Source organism: Theobroma umbraticum, unplaced genomic scaffold, assembly GCF_002168275.2.
Source record: "Theobroma umbraticum cultivar Fairchild unplaced genomic scaffold, ASM216827v3 scaffold_130.0, whole genome shotgun sequence".
NCBI classification, from domain to species: Eukaryota; Viridiplantae; Streptophyta; class Magnoliopsida; order Malvales; family Malvaceae; genus Theobroma; species Theobroma umbraticum.
This window is the reverse complement of record NW_018397264.1, coordinates 2,182,916-2,203,957: the sequence shown is the minus strand read 5'-3', so window position 1 is coordinate 2,203,957 and position 21,042 is coordinate 2,182,916. Positions and strand designations below refer to the sequence as shown.

General features: G+C 32.7%; 2 protein-coding genes across 2 annotated transcripts; both read left to right on the top strand.

Annotated features, from left to right (window-relative positions):
* The first annotated feature begins 3,863 nt into the window (after positions 1 to 3,863).
* On the top strand, positions 3,864 to 5,420 carry LOC110421380 (uncharacterized). The gene is made up of 2 exons (XM_021434972.2): positions 3,864 to 4,471; positions 4,795 to 5,420. Exons 1-2 carry the CDS (start codon positions 4,244 to 4,246, stop codon positions 5,131 to 5,133), a joined length of 567 nt encoding a protein of 188 aa, XP_021290647.1. The 5' UTR covers positions 3,864 to 4,243; the 3' UTR covers positions 5,134 to 5,420.
* A 1,381-nt stretch (positions 5,421 to 6,801) lies between these two features.
* On the top strand, positions 6,802 to 17,566 carry LOC110422160 (lipase class 3 family protein). The gene is given in 19 exon segments (XM_089784427.1): positions 6,802 to 7,211; positions 7,313 to 7,338; positions 7,341 to 7,367; positions 7,370 to 7,442; positions 8,701 to 8,813; positions 8,816 to 8,921; positions 9,007 to 9,042; positions 9,044 to 9,100; positions 9,943 to 9,980; positions 9,983 to 10,081; positions 10,152 to 10,245; positions 10,562 to 10,667; positions 11,240 to 11,391; positions 13,004 to 13,128; positions 15,008 to 15,129; positions 15,932 to 16,029; positions 16,134 to 16,345; positions 16,557 to 16,965; positions 17,064 to 17,566. Coding segments are annotated over 19 exon segments (2,241 nt in total). The 5' UTR covers positions 6,802 to 6,939; the 3' UTR covers positions 17,140 to 17,566.
* The last annotated feature ends 3,476 nt before the right edge of the window (positions 17,567 to 21,042 follow it).

The following is a 21,042-nucleotide window of genomic DNA, read 5'->3' as shown; positions in this document are numbered from 1 at the left end:
ACTCAAAATACTATTTGTCATTCATATATCATTTGATGATAACATGACGTTATCATAGAAATCAAAATGTCACGTGATTATGTCATTATTCTACATCTGTATGTTACGTCAACATCTATTTTTTTTTTTTTGAAAGTTAAAGAGGAAGTTCATTAAAAAATGAAGGAAGAAGATGTTTCCCTTCTATCCAAGAACAAAAGTCATGTTTATATATTATAATATGTAAGCAAATTACTACTATTAAATGATAAATATTATTTTGATTAATAACAGTTATTAATTGTTGGTCATATGGGTCTTTTTTATTAAAAAAAATATAAACATGTTTGATTGAATGTAAAAGAAGAATTAAATAAAATTTTTTTAAATAATTCAAGATTTTTTTATTTAAATATTATGCCATATTTGAATAAGCAAAAATTTTGTCATTTTACCCAATAACGATACAAGGAAAATGATACAAAATGGTCCTAAAAAAATTATGTATTTAAAATTAATCGAATTAATTGTCAACTAATTCAATACGTAAACTGTTGCATTTAATACAACAACTATGTGTTTTGTATTAAATGCAGTAGTTGACAATTTATTTGACGAATTTCAATACATTTAAAGAAAATAAGAATTTAAATATTCCAATCAGAAATATCAAATCTTTGCCTTCAAAATTGGCATTATTTCATACATTTTGCCATTGTTTTGTTTCCTCATTTTCATACGTAAAAGATTTCACATGGATTTAACCTTTAATTTTGTTTTCTTTTTTGTTACAAGAGAGTAAGTAAACTTTAGTTTTTGTTTGGAAAAACAATATCTTTAATCTAAATTAAAGTTTAGTTTTTATGAGTTAAGCACTTTCTTTGCTTGAACACGTGAATAAGTTTAAGATGATCAGTGAGAGAATACCAAATTATCAATCCTAGAATCAACTTTATTTGAAAATAAAAATATTATAATAAAATTTATTCAAGACTACACATTTTTCAAATTAAAAATATTTTCGATAGCACTTTTTATATACTTTTTAGGAGTATTTTGTAGATTTCACCGCATTATAAATTTTTAACAATATTATGAATAAAATGTAAGTACATAGATTGCATATACTAGCTAACACTACAGTTTTGATATTACTACTTAATGTGGAAAAAAAATAAATAGTTACGAGTTCACTACATAAAAAATTAGATTACTTTAAAGAAATATAATTGAAACCCAAATTTATTATTATGAGTTTATGACTGTCAGGTTAAATTTTGGGACATTTTAAAAAATAGCACTCAAAGATAAAATGTTTTCAAAAATAGCTTTTTTAATCATTTTAATTATTTTTAATTAAGTTGGACAAAATTACTTTTAATGTAACCTCTTTATATCAAATGCACATGATGTTACATGTTGTGTACATGATGTTACGCGTCATATACAAAAACACGTTACATGTCATATATTAAACCTCTTTATATCAAGTGCGCATGATGTTACATGTCATGCATATGGTGTTATCAAAAAAGTTATTACACGTCATGTTGAAAAAAAATATTATTGTTATATATCGTGTATAAAAACATATTACATGCCATGGTTAAAAAAAAAGTTATTACACATCATGGTTAAAAAAAAAATTATTATATGCCGTGTTGAAAAAAAAATATTATTGTTACACAACATATGCAAAAATATATTATACGTCATGTTGAAAAATATGTTGTTATTACACGCTATATTGAAAAAATATTATTGTTACATGTCATATTTTAAAAAATTTGTTACACTTTAATACTTGAAATGTTGTTGTTACTTATGAACTAAAACTTCAAATCTTTTCAACTCTTTTAATTTCTTTTTGGTTTTTTTTTTTCTGATTTGGTATCGATTAACATGTTTTTAACATATTTTTATAAATCAAAACACAATTTTCCTTACCTAAAATACCTATTTCAACTAACAAAAATTCCTTTTGAAACCCTATATTTATAAATTTTAAATTCTAGACTTCGATTCAATTAAAAACTATTTCAAACATCCGTGATTATTTTTATTATTTTAATTTCATTCAAAACACCTAAAAGTCAAAATTTTCAAATAGCCACCCACTCCAAACATATTAAAAATCGAAAGCATAGGATGTTGAAGAAAGATATCAATAAAATTAGAAAGAGCTAGATGTTGAGAGAGAGAAATCGGAAGTAGAGATAGAAATTGAGAGAAATTGTGATGGAAGTTTTAATTTATTTAAACTGATTTCAAAGATATTTTTATCAAGTCATGACTAAATATGATTAAAAATAAATAATTTTATTTTAATAATTATTTTTGAAATCAAGTTACGGAGATGATCATTTTTCACAAATTTCTCTTAAATAATTTTTAATTGTTTAAGTTTTACTACTTTTGTGCAACCCCTTGAGAAAAACAGAAAGTTAAAAAAAAAAAAAAACCCTGAATGGTTGTGGCATTAGTAAAGATGGAGGATGAAATTGATGATGGAGTAGTAAGTTTTGGAAGTGAAACAGATGTGGCTGATATCCCACACTTGATCCATTAAATGGGCAGCTACAAATTGTCAGACGAAAAATGCATGGCAAAGTCATTGAAGGCCAAAATGGTACGTACATAATACCATCTTGTGTGCACATATACGGATCGAATCAGTCTTCTGCTGTCTTCATTTACTGAAAAATTTTAGGGTTAGGATGTATGTAATGAATGCATCCACCAGCAATCGCACCATAGGGCAAAATTCAGCTAGCTGCCAATCATCATCTCCAATATCTTTTGCGGCTTAAAAGTTATAATAAGTACTTATATATAATGATATTTCTTTTTTTTAAAATATGTATATATTATGAATGGATTAATTGATATTCAATTGAAATTTTGTTGATATTTATCGATGAAATTTTACCGATGAATGTATTCCATTGATAAAACATTGATAGGTGATGAGATTTGAATAAAAAATTTTAAAATTTCATAATTATCGTTTTATCATGAGATTTTGTTGATATCGTAAAAAAAAATTTATTACTGTACTGCAAAATGTTAAGTGCAGCAATTAATGTGATGAATTTTTAATACATTAAATGATAAGTTTTTTCTTCAGTGGGAAACCTAAGCCAGTACTTTTAAGACATTTGCAAGTGAAACCCTTCTTGTGTAAATATCATACTCCAAGCATGCATGCATGCAAAAGGTTGAAAACTGAAGGAATGATCGACGCTTAACCATGAACTTAGGACCATAGAAAGGGATATGTTCTATAGGTTTTTCATCATTATAATTTGACCTAGAGGATGATTTATATGGTCTTTTTGATCCTTGATTATATTTCAGCTTCGTCCTTTGAAAGCAAAAATGAACAAAAGAGACACCACCAACTAATAGCAGAGATGAAATGGTTGGTTTGAAGTCTGAAAAGTTGCTGGGAAAATAGGTGGATTGCCAGTCTTGTATTAATGGTTTAGGTTTAGGCTATAGTTACCCTTCCAATTCCGAAATGGTCTTCAAAAAAGAAAAACAAAGGAATGAATGCTAAGATTATTAATCACTGTTTCATGAGGTGATCTGGTATCATATAGAAAGGTGAGGTCACCTCAGCTCTTATGAGAGAAACAGTTGATTTCTCTGTTGGAGCCATGAAGCTAGCTTGTCTTGCTTCATGGAGAATTTCTTTTATGATAACCCTTGACATTTAATTTCAAACCCTCACAGATAATTAATCCCCTGAAGTCATGAAAAATAAAGTTTAAAAGCAGAAGAGTTTTTGGGGGCTTATTAATTACTGGGTTTTAAGTTGGGGGCAGGGTTAACTATGAAGAATTTTCAACAAATTTAAATAGGGGTGTATGAGGTTGGATTTTGAGGCTGTCATGTAAGCAAGAGAGCAAGATTTCGGAGCATTGAAGTGATATCTACTTGCCACTTTTAATGCTTGGCCTGTCCTCCTTTTAATGGGGTTTGATGAACCCAATTTAAGAACCCCTCTTAAGTAGACACACTCTCCTTGCATGACTTCTGCAACCCAAAGAGGAGATTTTGGATGTCCTTCACTACAACTGTCCGTTTGATCCCATAGTTTATTTCACTGGGCTTTCTCTTCTTTTCTCCTTCTCCTTCCTAGCTTGTTTTCCTTTTAGTTTTGCCCCCTCTATAGTAGTTTGAATATGTCCATTTAGGTGGGGGAAGCAAGAGTACTGCAACAAAAGAAGAAGAGCATTGGAACGAGTGGTTGCTGGTTTTCATGGATATTGTGGAACTTACGGAGCTCTCTTTGGCTCCAAATCAATTTCTTGCTGACAAAAGCTGCCATAGTTCATCATCTGACCAGGCTGATTTCAATATGCCTTCAAAGAAGAGGAAGCTTTTCCCAGATCACCTGCTCAGTGCTGGATCACAATTTCAAACAAGTGTTGATCTTCAAGTTAAAGACCCTCTACCACTAGACTGGGAGCAATGCCTTGATCTTGAAGTATCTTTCTCTCTTTTTGAAATGAAAAGTTTCATTAACTTCCAATATTCCTGTTCAAACTGTTTTTTCATGATGAATGCTGAGATGCTGTTTGTTTTAGACTTTTAATGCTGTCCTGTTTAAGAATATACGATTCGATTTTTTGCTGTAAATGTTGTAATTTGTCACAAGCACACACGCGCATGCACATGTACGTCTGTCTGTATCAATATGATGATCCTTGCAAATCTTGGTGCAGAAATCTAGTTCTTTAGGCGAAGGATGTTTGTTACTAACTCAACTAATGGTTTTCAAAATCTGGCTGGGTGTTTTTGATGTTGCAGTCAGGTAAGGTGTACTACTTGAACAGAAAAACCTTGAAAAGGACCTGGAACTGGCCGAAGGATCAGAAGCTAGACCTTGAACTCAACATCTCCCCGAAATCCAATTGCTCCGAGCAATGCAGCGCTTCTGTCTCACTCGAAGACTCTAACAAGCAACACTCAACAGGCACTAACATGGTGGCTTTGGCTTGCTTGAATTGCCATCTCCTGGTCATTCTCTCCAAATCATCCCCTGCCTGCCCCAACTGCAAGTATGTCCACTCTCTTCCTGCCTTACAAGCCCAACCACCAAAAGTTTCCGCCATCAAGTCCCTGGATACCTTAAGCCTCTTGAACTAATATATGATAGAATCATTTGAGGGGAGGCATTTTAGCATAAAATCAGACCTTTGATACGACTGGTAATGTCATGATGCTTTAGTTTCAAGGCTGTACTCAGAAACAGTAAATATAATCTAGGGGGAATGTGATTTTCATGTAATTGACCTTGTTATATATTCTCAGTTTGTTGGTATTGGGTCTCTCTTGGTAAGGAGCATTAAATTTTTAGAATGAAGGTCTGCCCAAATGTTCAGGCCTTCTGCAAGAAGTAATGAGTTTTAGCTACTCAAATAAAGTACATGGCTTTCAATGACATATGTCACTGTTTCCCATTTCTTGCCCCCATTTCTGGTACAGCTTTGGTTATATTTCCACCTTCCAAGATCCATGTGGCTACTTCTCAATTAAGATCTAAAATTGTACAGATAGTTTATGATGGGAATTCAGAATACTAAACCACAAAAAATCCTAACTCTGCCTCTGCCCCTGCCCCTGCCCCCTGGGCTGGGGTAACCCTTTCAAGATAAAATCACTATTGAGTTGGCTGACATTAATTAAGGGGTTGTTTCAGTTTCCAATGTGCTTGGCATTTGCTCCTACTCGTGCGGTGACCCAAAGTGCTCAAGTGGAGCCAAAGGCATAAGACACAGATCTGTAAGCTATAAGATCTGTAAGCTAAAGCCATGGTTATCAGCCTGCATGCATTTAATCACCACTACATGTTTTCACCTACTCTTCACCACTGAAACCTACTTCTTTCCATTGTCCACCATTTCAATTTCACTTTGCATTTGATTTGCTATTCCTATATTGGACTGTATATGCAATGACCAAGAATTTCATTTTTGCAATTACAATTAGGTTTGCTCTCAGTCAAAAATTGTCATTCACAATTTTGCAGTCATACTTGCAACACCAAACTAAAATTAAGAGTAATTTTTAGAGCAAAGGGGCTGCCTGGCCATTGAGTTTGGTTTCCAACACGAACATACCTACTAAAATTAAGGTACATTAATTATGTTTGCAAGACACAGGAGACTTCTACGTTAAGTTTACCCATTTTTAATTTTGAATATCAACATTTAATTATGCTTCAAAAGAGAACGTGGATAAAATAAAATCCAATCCATAATATCGTTGAAAAATAAATAAAATTAAAAAATACATAAAAAAGCAACATTAATGTTCCATAATTTCAGGTTTGGTTAATTTTGGACAATATGTTGGGGTTGACCGGCATGCCTCATCGAGTCTGCAGTTAAGTCGTGTATGACAACATGCTCAAACTCGTATCGATGTACTCGTCTCGACTATTTATTAATGAAATGTGCTTTTCAAAAAAAGAATTCCTTAATTGAAACAAGCCAGGCAACACCAGGCCTAGCTCGACATCGAAGAACATGGCGTGGCCCATATACTGCCAGAAACAGGCATGTTTGTCGAGCCTTCAAGACAAATGATTGCACAAAGCTCGTGGCTAAGCTCAGCATGGGTCAAGCCACTAACACAGGCTGTCTATCACAGTCCATCCATTGGTCCTAGCCAGCTTCTGACCTCACACAAAAGTGGTTACAACGAGAACAGCTGAAAAACCCCATAACCAGAATTTGACACGCACCCATCCTTCAAGGTAATCCTCAGTACGTGAAAAATTATTAAAAAAGAAAAAAATCCAAAATGAAAACAACATTCCAAATTTAACGCCTTGCTCTGGATTGCCATTCCATCAAAACTAACGCACAAAAAAAAAAAAACAGCTTAAAAAGAAAAGAAAGGCATCTATGCCTTTTCGTTCAATTCCATCGAGCAAAATAATTACAGGGAATGTGGGTCAAGAGCTTGAGATTAACGTCAATAGTTCTGGGTGCATGCAATTTGCTGGTGCTGGTGTTGGGTGGAATTCTGGTGGCCATTGCATTTCCAGGATGTGGCCACCGCAAGATTTTGCCACTCGTCATGGTTTCAATGTTAGCTGCTATTAAAATCGGAACAATGATCAAACTGGGAATTGCCCAAGAAGCCACTGCCAAAACCATAACCAATTCTCCTTCTGAAACTGACGTCCTTGACGCTGTTATTCGTCACGACAGACGGTAGCTACCGTATACCTTTAACTAATATAATATATATATTTTTGTCTGTATCTTGAAACCTAAATTGGGGGTCTTTTTAATTTTTTTTTTTTTTTGATGAATAGGTGATACAAAACATGGCTTTGGTGGAGCCGTTTGCCTTGGTGCTTACACTGTTGCAAATTTGGGTGCTTTTTATCTTTCTCTTTACATGGCTAGATATCTTTTTCAGGATGGAAATTCAAGTCAGTGTTTTGAGTAAAATGGGTTTCATTCTATATTTTACCTATATCTCTTTTTTTAATCATCTTTTCTTGTTTTTTGTATGTTACTACTTGTGCCTATTACTTTTGTGGTAAATAGAAGTAAACTAATACTAAAGATTTACTCACATATTGCATTACTTTGCGCATCTAATGTATCAAATTTAAGATCATGTCCTTAGTATATTCAATAGTTTTGCTTGTTTTATGTAAACTTCATATGGAATAACAAATGTTTCCTTCATATCTTGGTCAATGTGTAATTAGTAAGGAAAAAGTTTTTTTTTTAGATTGTAACTAAGTAATAAAAAATGACTGGCTACTGGAATTAATAATATTGGCTGCATATGGAAAAGGAATTCAAACTTTTCTGCTCTTTATAGTCCAACAACCATTAGAGAAGTAATGAGGACATTCTCTTGTAAGTCGATAGCTGAATTCATGGAGAAAGAATCTTTGTTGTCTTAGATTAATTTTTTGATAGAATGCAAGCCCTTGGTTAAATTTCATATTCTTTTACTGCTATTAAGCTCTAATAGTTGAGTGTTTGTTAACAATTTCTATATTACCCAAACGGGTGTTTCATGGTTTAGTTTAAGATTTTTGCGTGTCTGTTTTATTCTTAGCCTTCATTTAACTAAACTTGTGTGAGACATCAAAAGTGCATTAAATGTGTGTGCATATGAGGGGATGAATGACCCTCTAAATATGAGGAAAAGCTCCTGAAATTGAACTTACGTGTGAAGAATGAATGTGCATATAAGAATTAGGGGTTAAGTGTTCGAATCATACTGTTTCAAAATGTAAATTCCTGGATTTAGTTGGCATGTCTGTTTCGAACAGTTGACTCAGTTTCTTGATGAATTCATGAAGCCATTCTAAATTGTATATTTTTCTGTTGCTAATATGAACCTTATCTTTGAAGTTGCTCAATGAAACACACCAAAAGAAAAAGGAACTTGATTTTCATACTAGAGAAGAGGAAACCTCAACAAACTGTAATTGAGTTCATCAAACTTGCAATACTACACTGTTTATGCTATAGTTTGTTGTTTGTTGATTCCTCCACATTTTAATTCAGTTTCAGAAATAACCAGTCAAGCTGCTGACTCATTAAGATTGTTAGTGTAGGCAGGATTTTAAGTATAGTGATCTCTTGATTAACTTTGAAGGGTGTAATTTTAATCACTCTGATTTTTGATGCAAAGATTCACCTTTCCTGGTTCTATGGAAACTTTGGCTTTTTGTAATGTAGGGTGCTGGCTCAGCACTGGTGCATGGAAGCTAAAAGTAATGGTTGTATTTATGGTCACAGCATGTTGTATTGCATTTGTGCAGTGTTTTACGGATCTGATGTCTAAGTGGAGTTTTTTTATGCAACACAAGATGATGCATGGAAAGCTCACTATCAAGAGGTATTTGATTATGGAATTCGTGAGGCTTTGTGCTGTCTGGGACGTATTGAATACTTGTAGTACTTCTACAATTTGGAATAAAATGGAGATACTAGTTGTGCAAGCCATTGGATTTTTAAATTCTTTCTGTACTTTTTCCAGAACTGTATTGGAAGATGATGAAGTGTATTCAGTAGCAAATTACTGGTGATTGTTGTTACCGTGCATCAGGCACTGGAATTTGGAATCTTGACAGGTTTGTTTTCAATTTATTGATTGCATATTCTACATCAATCAAAGGCATTTTGCAATTTCTGTTTTCTTGACCTTGATCCTTAACCTCTGTGGTGGATATTTTTGTAAAATATGTGATTTGCCAATAAGCTTCTAAAAAAACTCGGAGACAGTTCTGAAATTTTACATTTAACTTTAGCTAATATAGAACCTAGATACAAAGAATCTGTGACGGTATTACCTCAAGGGGTTGCATGTGTAACTAGATCCTCGACATCTGTTCAAAGATATAAATCAGGTAATCAGATTATTCCCATGTGTCAAATTCTAAGAATTTAAAAATGCTTTCATGTTTCACAAATATAATAAATTCTTATCCACATATGTTTTTTTTGAAAGATATATAAATTCTTACTTAGATATGATATGACACCAGAAGAGGGTGTCCCAACTTCAATTCCTTTTACCAGCTTCATTGTTTCTGTTATTTTTCTGGACTTCCATGACATATTTGGGGTTGCTGCTATATATTTTCAAGCATCTATGATTGAAAGACACAAAAAATTGGGCATGCTTCATGTAATAAAGGATTTATTTTCTTATAAATTTTTCAGCGAAAAGGCTAAAGTAATTCTGTTCTTACATGGAAAAATTCAATGGATTATGACTCGACGTGGTTAAAATTCTTAAGATGTATGCTGTAACTGTTTTACAAGCTTTCTTTCTGTGAGACAAAAAGAAATAAGAAGGGGGGGGGGGGGGGGGGGGTTGTGTTTCTGTAAATCTGTGATTACGTGCATTCAGTAGCAACTTTTCATGGTTCTGTTTCCTTTGTTATACTTATTTTGCTTGACATATTAGAAGTATTATCTTTTCAGGTCTAGCATTGTTGCAGAAGCATGGTCATCCCGTAAAGCCAATGAATGTTTTGTTGAGGCACCTCTAGAACACCTGCAGGTGGCTGCTGCTTTTCATAAATTTGCTGAAGCTGCTACACGGTATAATGATAGAGCGTACTGTTTAAATATACTCCCCATGATTTACATGGTAAACCTAAAAAACCTTTACAAATGCAGGGCCCTTTGCTTGATTTGGAAGAAATCCTTTTGTATTTCCATGTGCATGGCTCTATAGGCAAGGGATTTTGACCCCGTGGACTCGTAACAGGTTGTCAATATAGAGGCGAATTTCACTTGAGGTGCATGATTATCTATATAGCATGATGATACAACACAGTCGTAAAAAGTTCAGGATATGAAACCAGTGTTGATGCTCCTTTTGTTTATCAATTTTCAGTTTGCAGAAATTTATGCAATCTTATGTTTTACATGCTTGTATAGATATTTGCATGCAATACTTATTCATATGTAAGGATTAACTTGTCCTGTTAAATATTAGCTCGAATTTACTGTACATGTTAAGCATATCTTCTAGAGATTTGTTATATTCCACTTTCTTATGTAAGTTCCACTTTCCTTATTAGGCGGCCTGCCCTTGATGGTGATAACTGGTGGCGAGGTCATGCAGCAGCATTTTTAAAATTTGTGAATTTACCTCCTGGAGTTCTTCGTCGAGGCCGTGTTTGTCAAGTGAGTTACTTTTATTGTTTTGTCTTAATCTACATGTTGAAGCATGAACCAGTTCTGACTTCTGATGGCTGTTCTAGTTCTGAATTAAATAGTTAATGGGTAATAGTGCCAAAAGGTGGCGTTTCCTTGACCACCTAGTTTGTACCTGCTTTCAGTATTTATTACATTTGATGAATATGGTATAGTTAGGATAGATACAAGAAGATTGATGAGTAAACTGTTTTTATTTTACCTTTTTGATGCATTGCGTTGACAAGATTTTTTCCATCTTTTTACAACCATAATCATGTAGGATATACAAGCCTACCCGTCTTCATAGTGCTATGTAACCCTATCCATAAGATTACAAAGCCATCAAATTTGCCAACCTTCTTCTATAAGGCTGAAGAGAATGAAAATATTACATTGAAAAAAAAATTTATTTGTCTAATCCAATTCCAAGCTCCAAAGTCTAAGTGTGGCCTACGAGAATGGAAATATGCATAATGTTGCAATCCTGGTGATTTTTAATCATCAGGAAAGAGGTCAAGACTAGGTTTTCTCTTCTAACTCTTTGCTACTTTCTGTCCTAGAAAAAATGTGAAGCTGCATATTTCGTTGTGTGTCTACATCATCTAAGATCTGTAGTGATTGCTGTACGAGGAACTAGACCCCTGAAGATCTCATAACTGACGTTTAGGCCGGGAATGTCCTCTGCTGAGATGGATTTGGATGGACTGATAAAGTTAGTCTCACTCTCTCTTTACATACACAAATTTCCACAAATGCCTATAATATGGTTGCTGCTTTCATCACTATCTGCTATCTAATCTAATTATTCTGGTCTGTTTTGGGATGTGATGACTTGCTGAATTGGCATCAGCAATTTTTCTTTATCGAGAACCTTATCTCACCTACCACTTGAGCTTGGTGCGCAGGCAAAAAAATTCTGTGATAAGTAGTGCTTGGAAGTTTTTCCCCCCTGATGTTCTGGGATTAGTTGAATCGCTGAACTTAGAAAACCATGGTCTATGGAAAAGTTAAATGAACTAGTATTTGAGGACGCAACTCATGAAACCTAGATCCATTGTTTAGCTATTAGTATGTTGCCCATTAATATGTGTATGGAATGGGAGGAGGCTGGTGATTAGTGTTCTCCTTTGTTGAAGCAGTGGTTTCATACACAGACTAGCGGGAAAATTTAGCATTTATCTATTTGTGCAGCTATGCCCAGTACACTCTGTATGGAGATGTTTAATTTCTGAAAAAATACTACCAAACGTTAAAGATAGTAGGATTATTGTATTGGTGAATATCTTAGGAAGCTTCTCCATTGAACTCTTTAACTGATCGTGATAGGGGTATGAACAAGCCGATCCTAGTTGATCTTGGCCCTGTGTGAGCTCTGCTTGTTTAACTAAAAGTAAAGCTCTAGCTTGGCTTGATTTTACGCACTATGTTCAAGCTCAGCCCATTAATTTCAATAAACTTGAGTTTGGCTAAAGTTCAATAAATGAGCTCATGAAAGAGTATCTAAACAATCTGTTTGCCAGCTTCAAATCAACATACGAATTAATTGTGATGACATGATGATGCATGCTTGTAGTGAACAAATAAGTTGCAAAAATAGAAACAGTGTTGCCAAAGTGTTAGAGCTGCAAATCATATATAGCTCAATGCAACTTATCCAAATGATTTTGGGAGCCTAGGGCTTGAATTTGGAGGAGAGGAGACGGGAAGTGACTTGACTGTCCAGTGAAATCTGAACAGAATGGAAACAGGTGTGTGGCTAGGGCTTTAACTGATTGAAGGAGTGAATATAGGACAGAACTGCAGTTGATAAGAGTGGGAATCAGGGAAGTCCAACCCTAGGATATTACTCTGCCTTAAACAATAAATGAGTAAAATATGAGTGTTGCAAAACTAAAGGACAAGCTGACATGTTTGAACTTGACTTGTTCACTAAATGCTCTTTCTCAAACTGTTCAAACTTGTTCATTTAACTTAATAAGCAAATATAGTGACATAACCAGGCTTGTTCACTGACTGTTCAATGAACTTATTGGTTCATTTACACCCCCAATGATGATCCACCCAATGGAATTATATCATTCTAAGTGTGATTGGATATGAAATTTTACAGCATCAATGTGCTTCCTATTGTAATTCTTCTTTCTAAGATTGCGTCATTAGTTCTTCTGGCTTTGCCAAACATCACATTTCTTTTTCCCCTCCAATTAATTAATAACCTCCTCATTCGTATTGAAAATGCAAGTTTTTATGCTTTCTAGTTTGTTTATGTTTTCTGGTGTCTTTAAATAATGTGACATTCAATAACTATGCTTTCCTCTTTGCAGTAGCAGTTACATTCACCCTTCTGTCAAGCAACGTGTAGAATCATCTTTCCCGCACTATGGGCACTCAGGTATAGTAGAAGCTGCCCGGGATCTTTACACACAGATTGAAGGATATTCTGGAGATGGTACGGAGATCTTTATTGTTGTTCTTCTTGTTATTATCACTGCTGCTTTTGCTGTTATTTCTATTATTACCCTTTGAGTTGTATTTTGGATGAGGGATATGAGGAGGCCTTCAGAATTCTATCATCAATTTATTTGATTGTTGAGCAGCACGTGCTCCAAAATTTCTTGGATTTAAACAAGTAATTTGGAGGTCACAAATTGTCATCGGCATTCCAATTGAAGTGTTGCTTTTCAGCACCATTTCTAGCATTTCAACTGTCTAACATCATTGTCCTTACAGAGGCTTCACTGCCCCTGATATTGCTAAGCAGTACCATGCTTGCCATCTCAACTGACAAAAATCATTTCTAACAGAACAAACCCACTGCTTCCAACTGCCTTGTATAGTGATACCCTCCCACCACCAGTATGCACCACATTCTTGTCTATTACACTGCCCCTTATCCACTTCACCATGATTTGCCTCCTTTTATATGGTGACCATCTTTGGCAGTACTACTTGCATGATGTTTAAAAGGGCCTCAAAAAGAGCATGCTTAAAGGCTGAATAATGGAGAACCTGTTTTGGTTTTAATTTATGCTTTAAACATCTGTACGCTTCTGTTCAGTTACATTTCAGTTGCCTTTTATTTTGGGAGTGATGGTCACTCTTTTTACTGTTGTGATTTGCTGAGGGCAGTCTATGGCAGTAGCCCATGCATTTTATTTTTCATGTTTCAATTGCATAATTAGATTGAGACTTGATGCTTTTAGGGCCAAGAAATAGTTTCATTTATAATATTTCAAATTATAATGTGCTTTCGGAGAGATTTCAACATTAATTTATCTAATGAGGGGACAGGGGACTTGGCATTCTTTTTCCCTCATGTTCTTACTGAGAAATGGAAAGTGTTAGCTCTGATCAGAAAACCTAGCCAATTTAATGCTGATGTGCATATTTTCTTAAACAACCACGAACCTGGGTTTCCTTTTGTCATATTTGGTCTACTTGTTTTCAGAATTTAACAGCTTCTGGTGGATGTTACTAACATGGTTTACGTATATTGAGGAGCAACAACGATGTCACAGCACATACTGCCAAAGTAGATCTGATTTGCGCTTAATAGTACCGTGTTGGAATAATAATTCTGTTGTTTCCTTTACATATTTTATGCATAAGCTACTCTCAAATGCAGAAAACTTCCAACTAAATGATTAGCTATAGTTGGTTAATGCTGTGTAAGCAATTACTGTGACTTGCAGGACAATTACTTAAGCCATTGCGCAAAGAAAAAAAAAAGGGGGTGGGGGGGTTGTGAGGTGGTATAAGAACACGAGAGAAGTGAATGAAAAGACAATGCTACATTTAGAGGCTGTAATTTTGCTAAATCAATTTCATCTACCTTAATTGTATTTTTATCCTTTTTGCCTTCATTATTCTGCATAAATGTTTTGCAAGGAGAAATATAAGTTGAGAAGTCAGGTTCTGGGGTTTGGAAGCTGATGTTTTGGTATAAATATGTCAAAACATTTTTTTTTCTTCTCCCAATTACAAATTTCATCATGTTGACACATTGTAAAACAAAGTGTTTTGTTCTTTCTGCTCTCTTCATTTTTTAAAAATTACTTTGTGGCAAAGGTTATATATGAAGTACTCCTTTGATACTGCATATGTATCCCTCTAATTCTCTTTTGTGCCAAATGAAAATTCAATCTGATTTCTGAACTATTGACCTCTATAAGATTAATTCATGCTATTTACCTTATGTCAAGTTTTGCTAAGTGCTATTTTTGTCTTTGCAATGGTGAAATTGGATATTTATGAGACTGTACAGACTACAATGTATTCTGCCCTAGCTTTCATATATTCTGATCTATGGAATGCAAATGGTGATGCAGAATGTCAGACGGTTGGCTTCCTTTCTTCATTGCTGGGAGCTGGATGTGAATGTGATGGTTATAGTTTGTGCATAGTCGGACATTCCTTAGGAGGTGCAATTGCTGCATTGTTAGGAATAAGAGTATGCTTTCCCTCACTTCCACTGATGTGATTGTCTACTATTTGTTTTATATACTATGCTGTGGATAATTGAATAGATCTAGCTGTTATGCGCCCACTGAATATGACCATAATCTCTTTCTCTCTATTGCTTCTCTTAAACTTGTGTGTTGTTAGAGTGACATGCATTTTAATAGAGATCAAGATGATCCTATTTATTAACCATGGACAAGCAGAAGGGGAAATTTCACTTAAATGATATGACCTGACTGGTTTCTAAGAGAATCCCTTAACTTGAAGTTGTGGAGTCTGCTTAGAATTTGATAGGAACAGTGTGGAAGTTTTAGGTTATTTGGGCCCTAACTTACGAGAGTGGATCACTTTACATGATATAGAGGCATCTGTATTTATGTTGCCATGTTTTCTAGATTATTGAGCCTTTAAAGATATGTTTCAACTTAAAGCATTTTTATTGCTTCTGAATATATGACACGAAGCATTGCATTCTCTTTTGAAATTTTTGTAAGGAGATAAATACCACAATGTTTTTTGGCATCTTGAGCCTTCTTACTTATCAAAGATCAATATGAAATGACCCATGCATAATTGTTCATTTGATAGTGTATAAAACACGAGGTACTGAGGGTCAAATGACACCATTGTGTCCCACCCCAACCAATCAACAATTCACCATTACCGAAATAAATACAAACAGAAAAGAAGAGGAAAAGACAAAAAGGAATTCTATAATTTCTTTTGCTGGAAAAGCTTTTTTCTCTTACTATTTTATGTTCAACTTTTTGTCCTTTGCTTTCTATCTGCAGCTATATCAGCAATTTCCAAATTTACATGTATATTCCTATGGACCGCTTCCATGCATTGATTTGGTTGTGTCAGATGCATGTTCAGATTTTGTAACAAGGTAATCCTGAATGCAATCATGCCGCAGAAAATTTAAAGGCAAGATAACCAATTTTATCCATAAATTTCTTGTTTTTTCATCGTAAGTGTTTGAGGTTTCTGCAGCATTGTACACGACAATGAATTTTCTGCCCGCCTTTCAGTTGGATCGATCCTACGGCTTCGTGCAGCTGCAATAACAGCACTATCAGAAAATACCAAAACTAATACAGCCTTGATTTTCAGACTTGCACACCAATTTCTTTATGCAAACGCTTCTCATAGAATTAAGATTGAGGCAGAGAATCCGGCTGAATATTCTTCTGAAATAAGCAAAGGTGAAGTATTGGAATGATAGTAAAAATAATTTTCTGTTTATGCAAATAAATGGCATGAGATAGAAGATATCCAAAAATTTCCAAGTTGCCATCATGGTAGATGGCAATCTTGTACTACCTTGTCATGGAGTGGAATCTGTTTGCATGTAAAGTTTGCTGCTTAATCTATGGTGGGACAGATGTTTGACTAAAGGATGGACTACTTCTGCAGGGAGCAAAGATCAAGATCAGGAGTTTTCCCGGTGTCATGAGACTGATACGAGACAAAATCTTGTTGACAGTGGTGATAGTGATTTCATCAATCCTTTTGTTGACATTGATGATAGTGATTTCATCAATCCTTTTGCTGCTGATCTAAATCGATCAGATGATCCAATATCTCAGTTTATGGAAACTGTCTCCAGATCTGAAAATGGGTCGGCCAGTGATCCTACTGAGATGTTCCTACCAGGCCGTGTAATTCACATAGTACCACAAAAACAAAACCTAAATATCCCACTATGGAAAAGCTGGACGGTCCAAGAGAACACACTGAAGTATAAAGCTTTCTTAGTAAACAGAGAAGACTTAAAAGATATTGTGGTTTCACCTAATATGTTCTTTGACCATCTGCCCTGGAGGTATGACTACTAAGTTCTTTCATGCTTATTTGAACTTTTTGCCTTGTTACATATTGGTCAAAAGGTGCAAAACTTTTGATAATCTTGATCTTTTTCAGATGTGACTATGCCATGCGAAAGGTTTTGGAAGCTGAAAATGTCATAGGTGCACTGGATGTATCTCAGATTGTGTGACTGGCATCTTTTGAGGCCAATATTCAGTGTTGAATATTTGTCTTTAGGATGAAAACCCAAGGTTGCATCGAGCATAGACTTTTTGGGTACGAACAGTTAGGCCATAACATGGCACACATTTTTGAGCCGAATTGAAGTAACTTGCCGTGTCCCCTCCATGTTTAGAAAAAGGGTGTTACAGTGAAACACATTGTCCAGCTGCTGTCTCACAGGGTTCTTTGGCATCTTCTTTCTATTTTGGCCAATTGAACAAATTTTCACTACAAAGATGGTTGAATCTAAATTTTTACTATGTGATAATTATGTTACAAAATATTTTGAAAATTATTTCATTAGGATTGTAATTATTTCATTTGTACATATACTAACATATATTTTAATTTCCCTTGGTAGTTTTCCACTTTTTACAACAAGAAGCAAAAGTGGCTTTGGGATAACAGTAAACAATATTCTTTAAAAAATAAAATCAAAATTTTAAACATCTATAAATAATAAAATACTTACAATTGTATTGAATTATGTATTTGGGTAATTAAATTTTGTGATATCTTGCTTTCTATTTGCATATGTATATAATATATAAACACTCCCTTGAACTATATAATAAGAAGTTAACATTAATTTTTTCTCTCCTCTCATAAACTTTATATCTCTCGTTCTGACCTTTGAATTTGAAGTCTAAAAGTTTAAAGAGACACCCTCAAGCAAAACTTTAACAACAAAAATAAATAAATAAATAAATGATCAACAATTCACACAAGCATGTCCTCACTTACCTAAAATCTGTCCTGGGAATGGCAGTCCGGAAGTAGAAGTGCTGAATATTGACTAATCCAAGCCTGCGGTATGAACTCGTGCAAGTCCCTGAAAGCTGCAGCAGATTGGTTGTAGGGAAACCAAGGGACAAAACAAAAATTTAGCCTCCCTTTCCCCCTGCTAACACAATTATCACGACGACAAAGACAAGGACACTCGCGGCCGTCCAACGTTCAAGCCCTCACATCGAAGACACTATTTTCTTTGACACTGATTAACATATCCCTGGTTCACCATTTATCGTGGACCACCAGAGATCGCACGTCCACGAATCTTGGGGGACAAAAATTAGATAACGTGGAAGGGACAACGACGGACCCCAAGGGTTCAACGCCCCCAACTGCCCATTTATAAGAACTAACCGACCAAAAACACTGAAGGGCTCGGTTGTTTGTCAACATTAATGTCCATGGTGTTGGCCGGTTGTTCTAATTTTATCAGACATTTCACATTTATCTTGTCTAACAACATTTTAACATGGACATGACATTACTAGTTTTAGTTCGCTGCCGCTACGTTAGTTGCCAGCTTCATGTTTCACGAACAAAGGCTAATTAACTCGAATCCAGAATGAATGAAACCCGGATCAGATAGTATTTTACGATATTGTCCTACTCTGTATATTAAATAAATATTTTATATACATACACACATGCAGATGCATGACCTTTCAAAATTTTAAAATTTTTTACATACTAAATAAAATTTTTTAATTTTTTTATAAGTTTTTTTAATGACCCTCTCAAAATGAATTTTTATTTAATAATTAATACAAATAAAAGATAATAAAATAATTTTATATATTTAATTCAATTTTAAAGTTTTTTTAATTTATATTATTTTTATTCTATTTATTCATATGTTTTAAATTTCTATAGATTTTTTTTCACAAATTTATACGAGCCATCAATCATATTTTTTTTCTTTCTTTTTTGTTATGCTATATATGAATTTTATCTTTTACTTGTCATGTTTTTTTTTCTATTATGTAGATTTTATTTTTTATAATTTTAATATTTAAAAATAAATAAATTATTTTTATAATTTTTAAATATAAGTTACAGTGTTACACTGTTACTTATAATTTCATCAATATATTATTTTTTATTTAAAATAATCAATGTATCTTAATATATATGTTACAAATTTGAAGTAACAAGGATATATATATAAGTTAATAGAATAAAATAATTATATTTTTTTCAATATAATTTTATTTATTATATTTATTTTTAATAATTTTCAAAATAATTTTTTTTAATAATTAATTTTATTTTTTAAACTGTTTGATAAATGAGAGTTATTATGATTAGCATATTACTAGTTAAGCCCAATAAATAAATTCTAAACTAATATATTACGCGTATCAAATTTACAAAAAAAATAAAAGTGAATGTATTAATCCAAACTCATTAAGTTTTAATATAAATCTAAACCTACCATAACACTTTATATCTTAATAGTCCAATCGAATAACCTATCATAATATATTATATTTCAATAGTTTAATTCAATAACTCAATATTTTAATTGTTAATTTAAGAGGTAAATAAAAAATTAAAAAAATTAAGATACATAAAAAAAAAAGTAATTTATTTAAATTTAAAAAATTATTTTCTCTTTCATTCTTGAGCATAAATAGTGAAAGAAACTCCTTTTATAGTTTTATTTAATCATATATATATATATAAATAACATCGTTATTTCTATTAATGTGTATTTATTTATATGTTTAATATTTTTTAAATTTAATTTAATTTTTAAATAAATAATAATTAAATTATATATATTAATTATTTAATTTTTTTTATTTAATTTTTTTTAAAAAAATACTCTAGTTCCGTCTCTATATGAATAGGCCTGACGAAGAATTTATAGGCCTGCCAACGCTCAGCTTCGGCCTGACTATATATGATGGCCCCTTATAGGCTAGCAATTTTTCCTTTGTCCAATCAAAGCAGACTCAATGACCTTTCACCTTTGAAAAATTTATGGACGTGATTACTTTGGCATCATTAACTTTTATATTTTATGTGAGCAAAAAAACCTTTATACTTTAACCCAATTTTCTGTTTTTTACTAACAGAAGTAAATAATGGATACAAAGCAACCAATTACAACTACTAAAGCCCAGAATCTTCAACATCTACCAAACTCCACTCCCGTAGTTGAAGTAACCTGTAACTTGTGGGGATCAAATTGAAAGGGACAGTTATCTTCTTCGGGCTGATTATTTTGATGTAAGTAATTTATTCATGATCCGGGCCATTAACATGTAGATTGAAATAATAATAAAAATTTGTAAACACGTAGTAAATTACAAAGGGTTTAAGTAATTCATATAAAAACAATTATATATGACGGATAATCCAAAATGTTTAAGATTATGATAAAATATATAGAGAGAACTTATTATTTAAACATCCCCAAAGTTTTTGAAATTTTTTATATATTATATATTTTTTAATAATTTTTATTAAATAATTAATATAATTAAAAAATAATAAAATAATTTTATAAACCTCATTCAATTTTATTCAAATTCTTAAATTTTTTAAATTTCTCCATCCACATATCTCTCTTTTCTTTTCTATCCTTATATTGTGAATTATAAAGAGATAAAGTTTTTATTGAATTAATTAATTAATAATATTATTATTTATTTTTTTCAACTTTATTTTGTTTGCTCATATTTTAAGTTTCTATAGATTTTCTCTTTTAAATTTCTACGAATCATCTACCATATTCTTTTTTTTTGTTATATAAGTTATATCTCTTATTTGTCATGATTTTTTATTTTTTGTTATGTAGATTTTAATTTTAATAATTTTAATTTTTAAAAATTAAAAAATTATTATATATGTAATTCTCAAATATAAGTTCTACTGTTGCATTATTGGTTATTGTTTAAAATTTCAGTAATATGTTATTTTTATTAATCGTAATTATATAAGAAAAAATTATTTTGAGTATATATTTTTAATGTACTTTACTTTTTATATTTAATTGAAAGGAAATTATCTTGAGTATAAGTAAAAATTATTAATTATATATATCATATTTAACTATTTATATTTTATACATTAT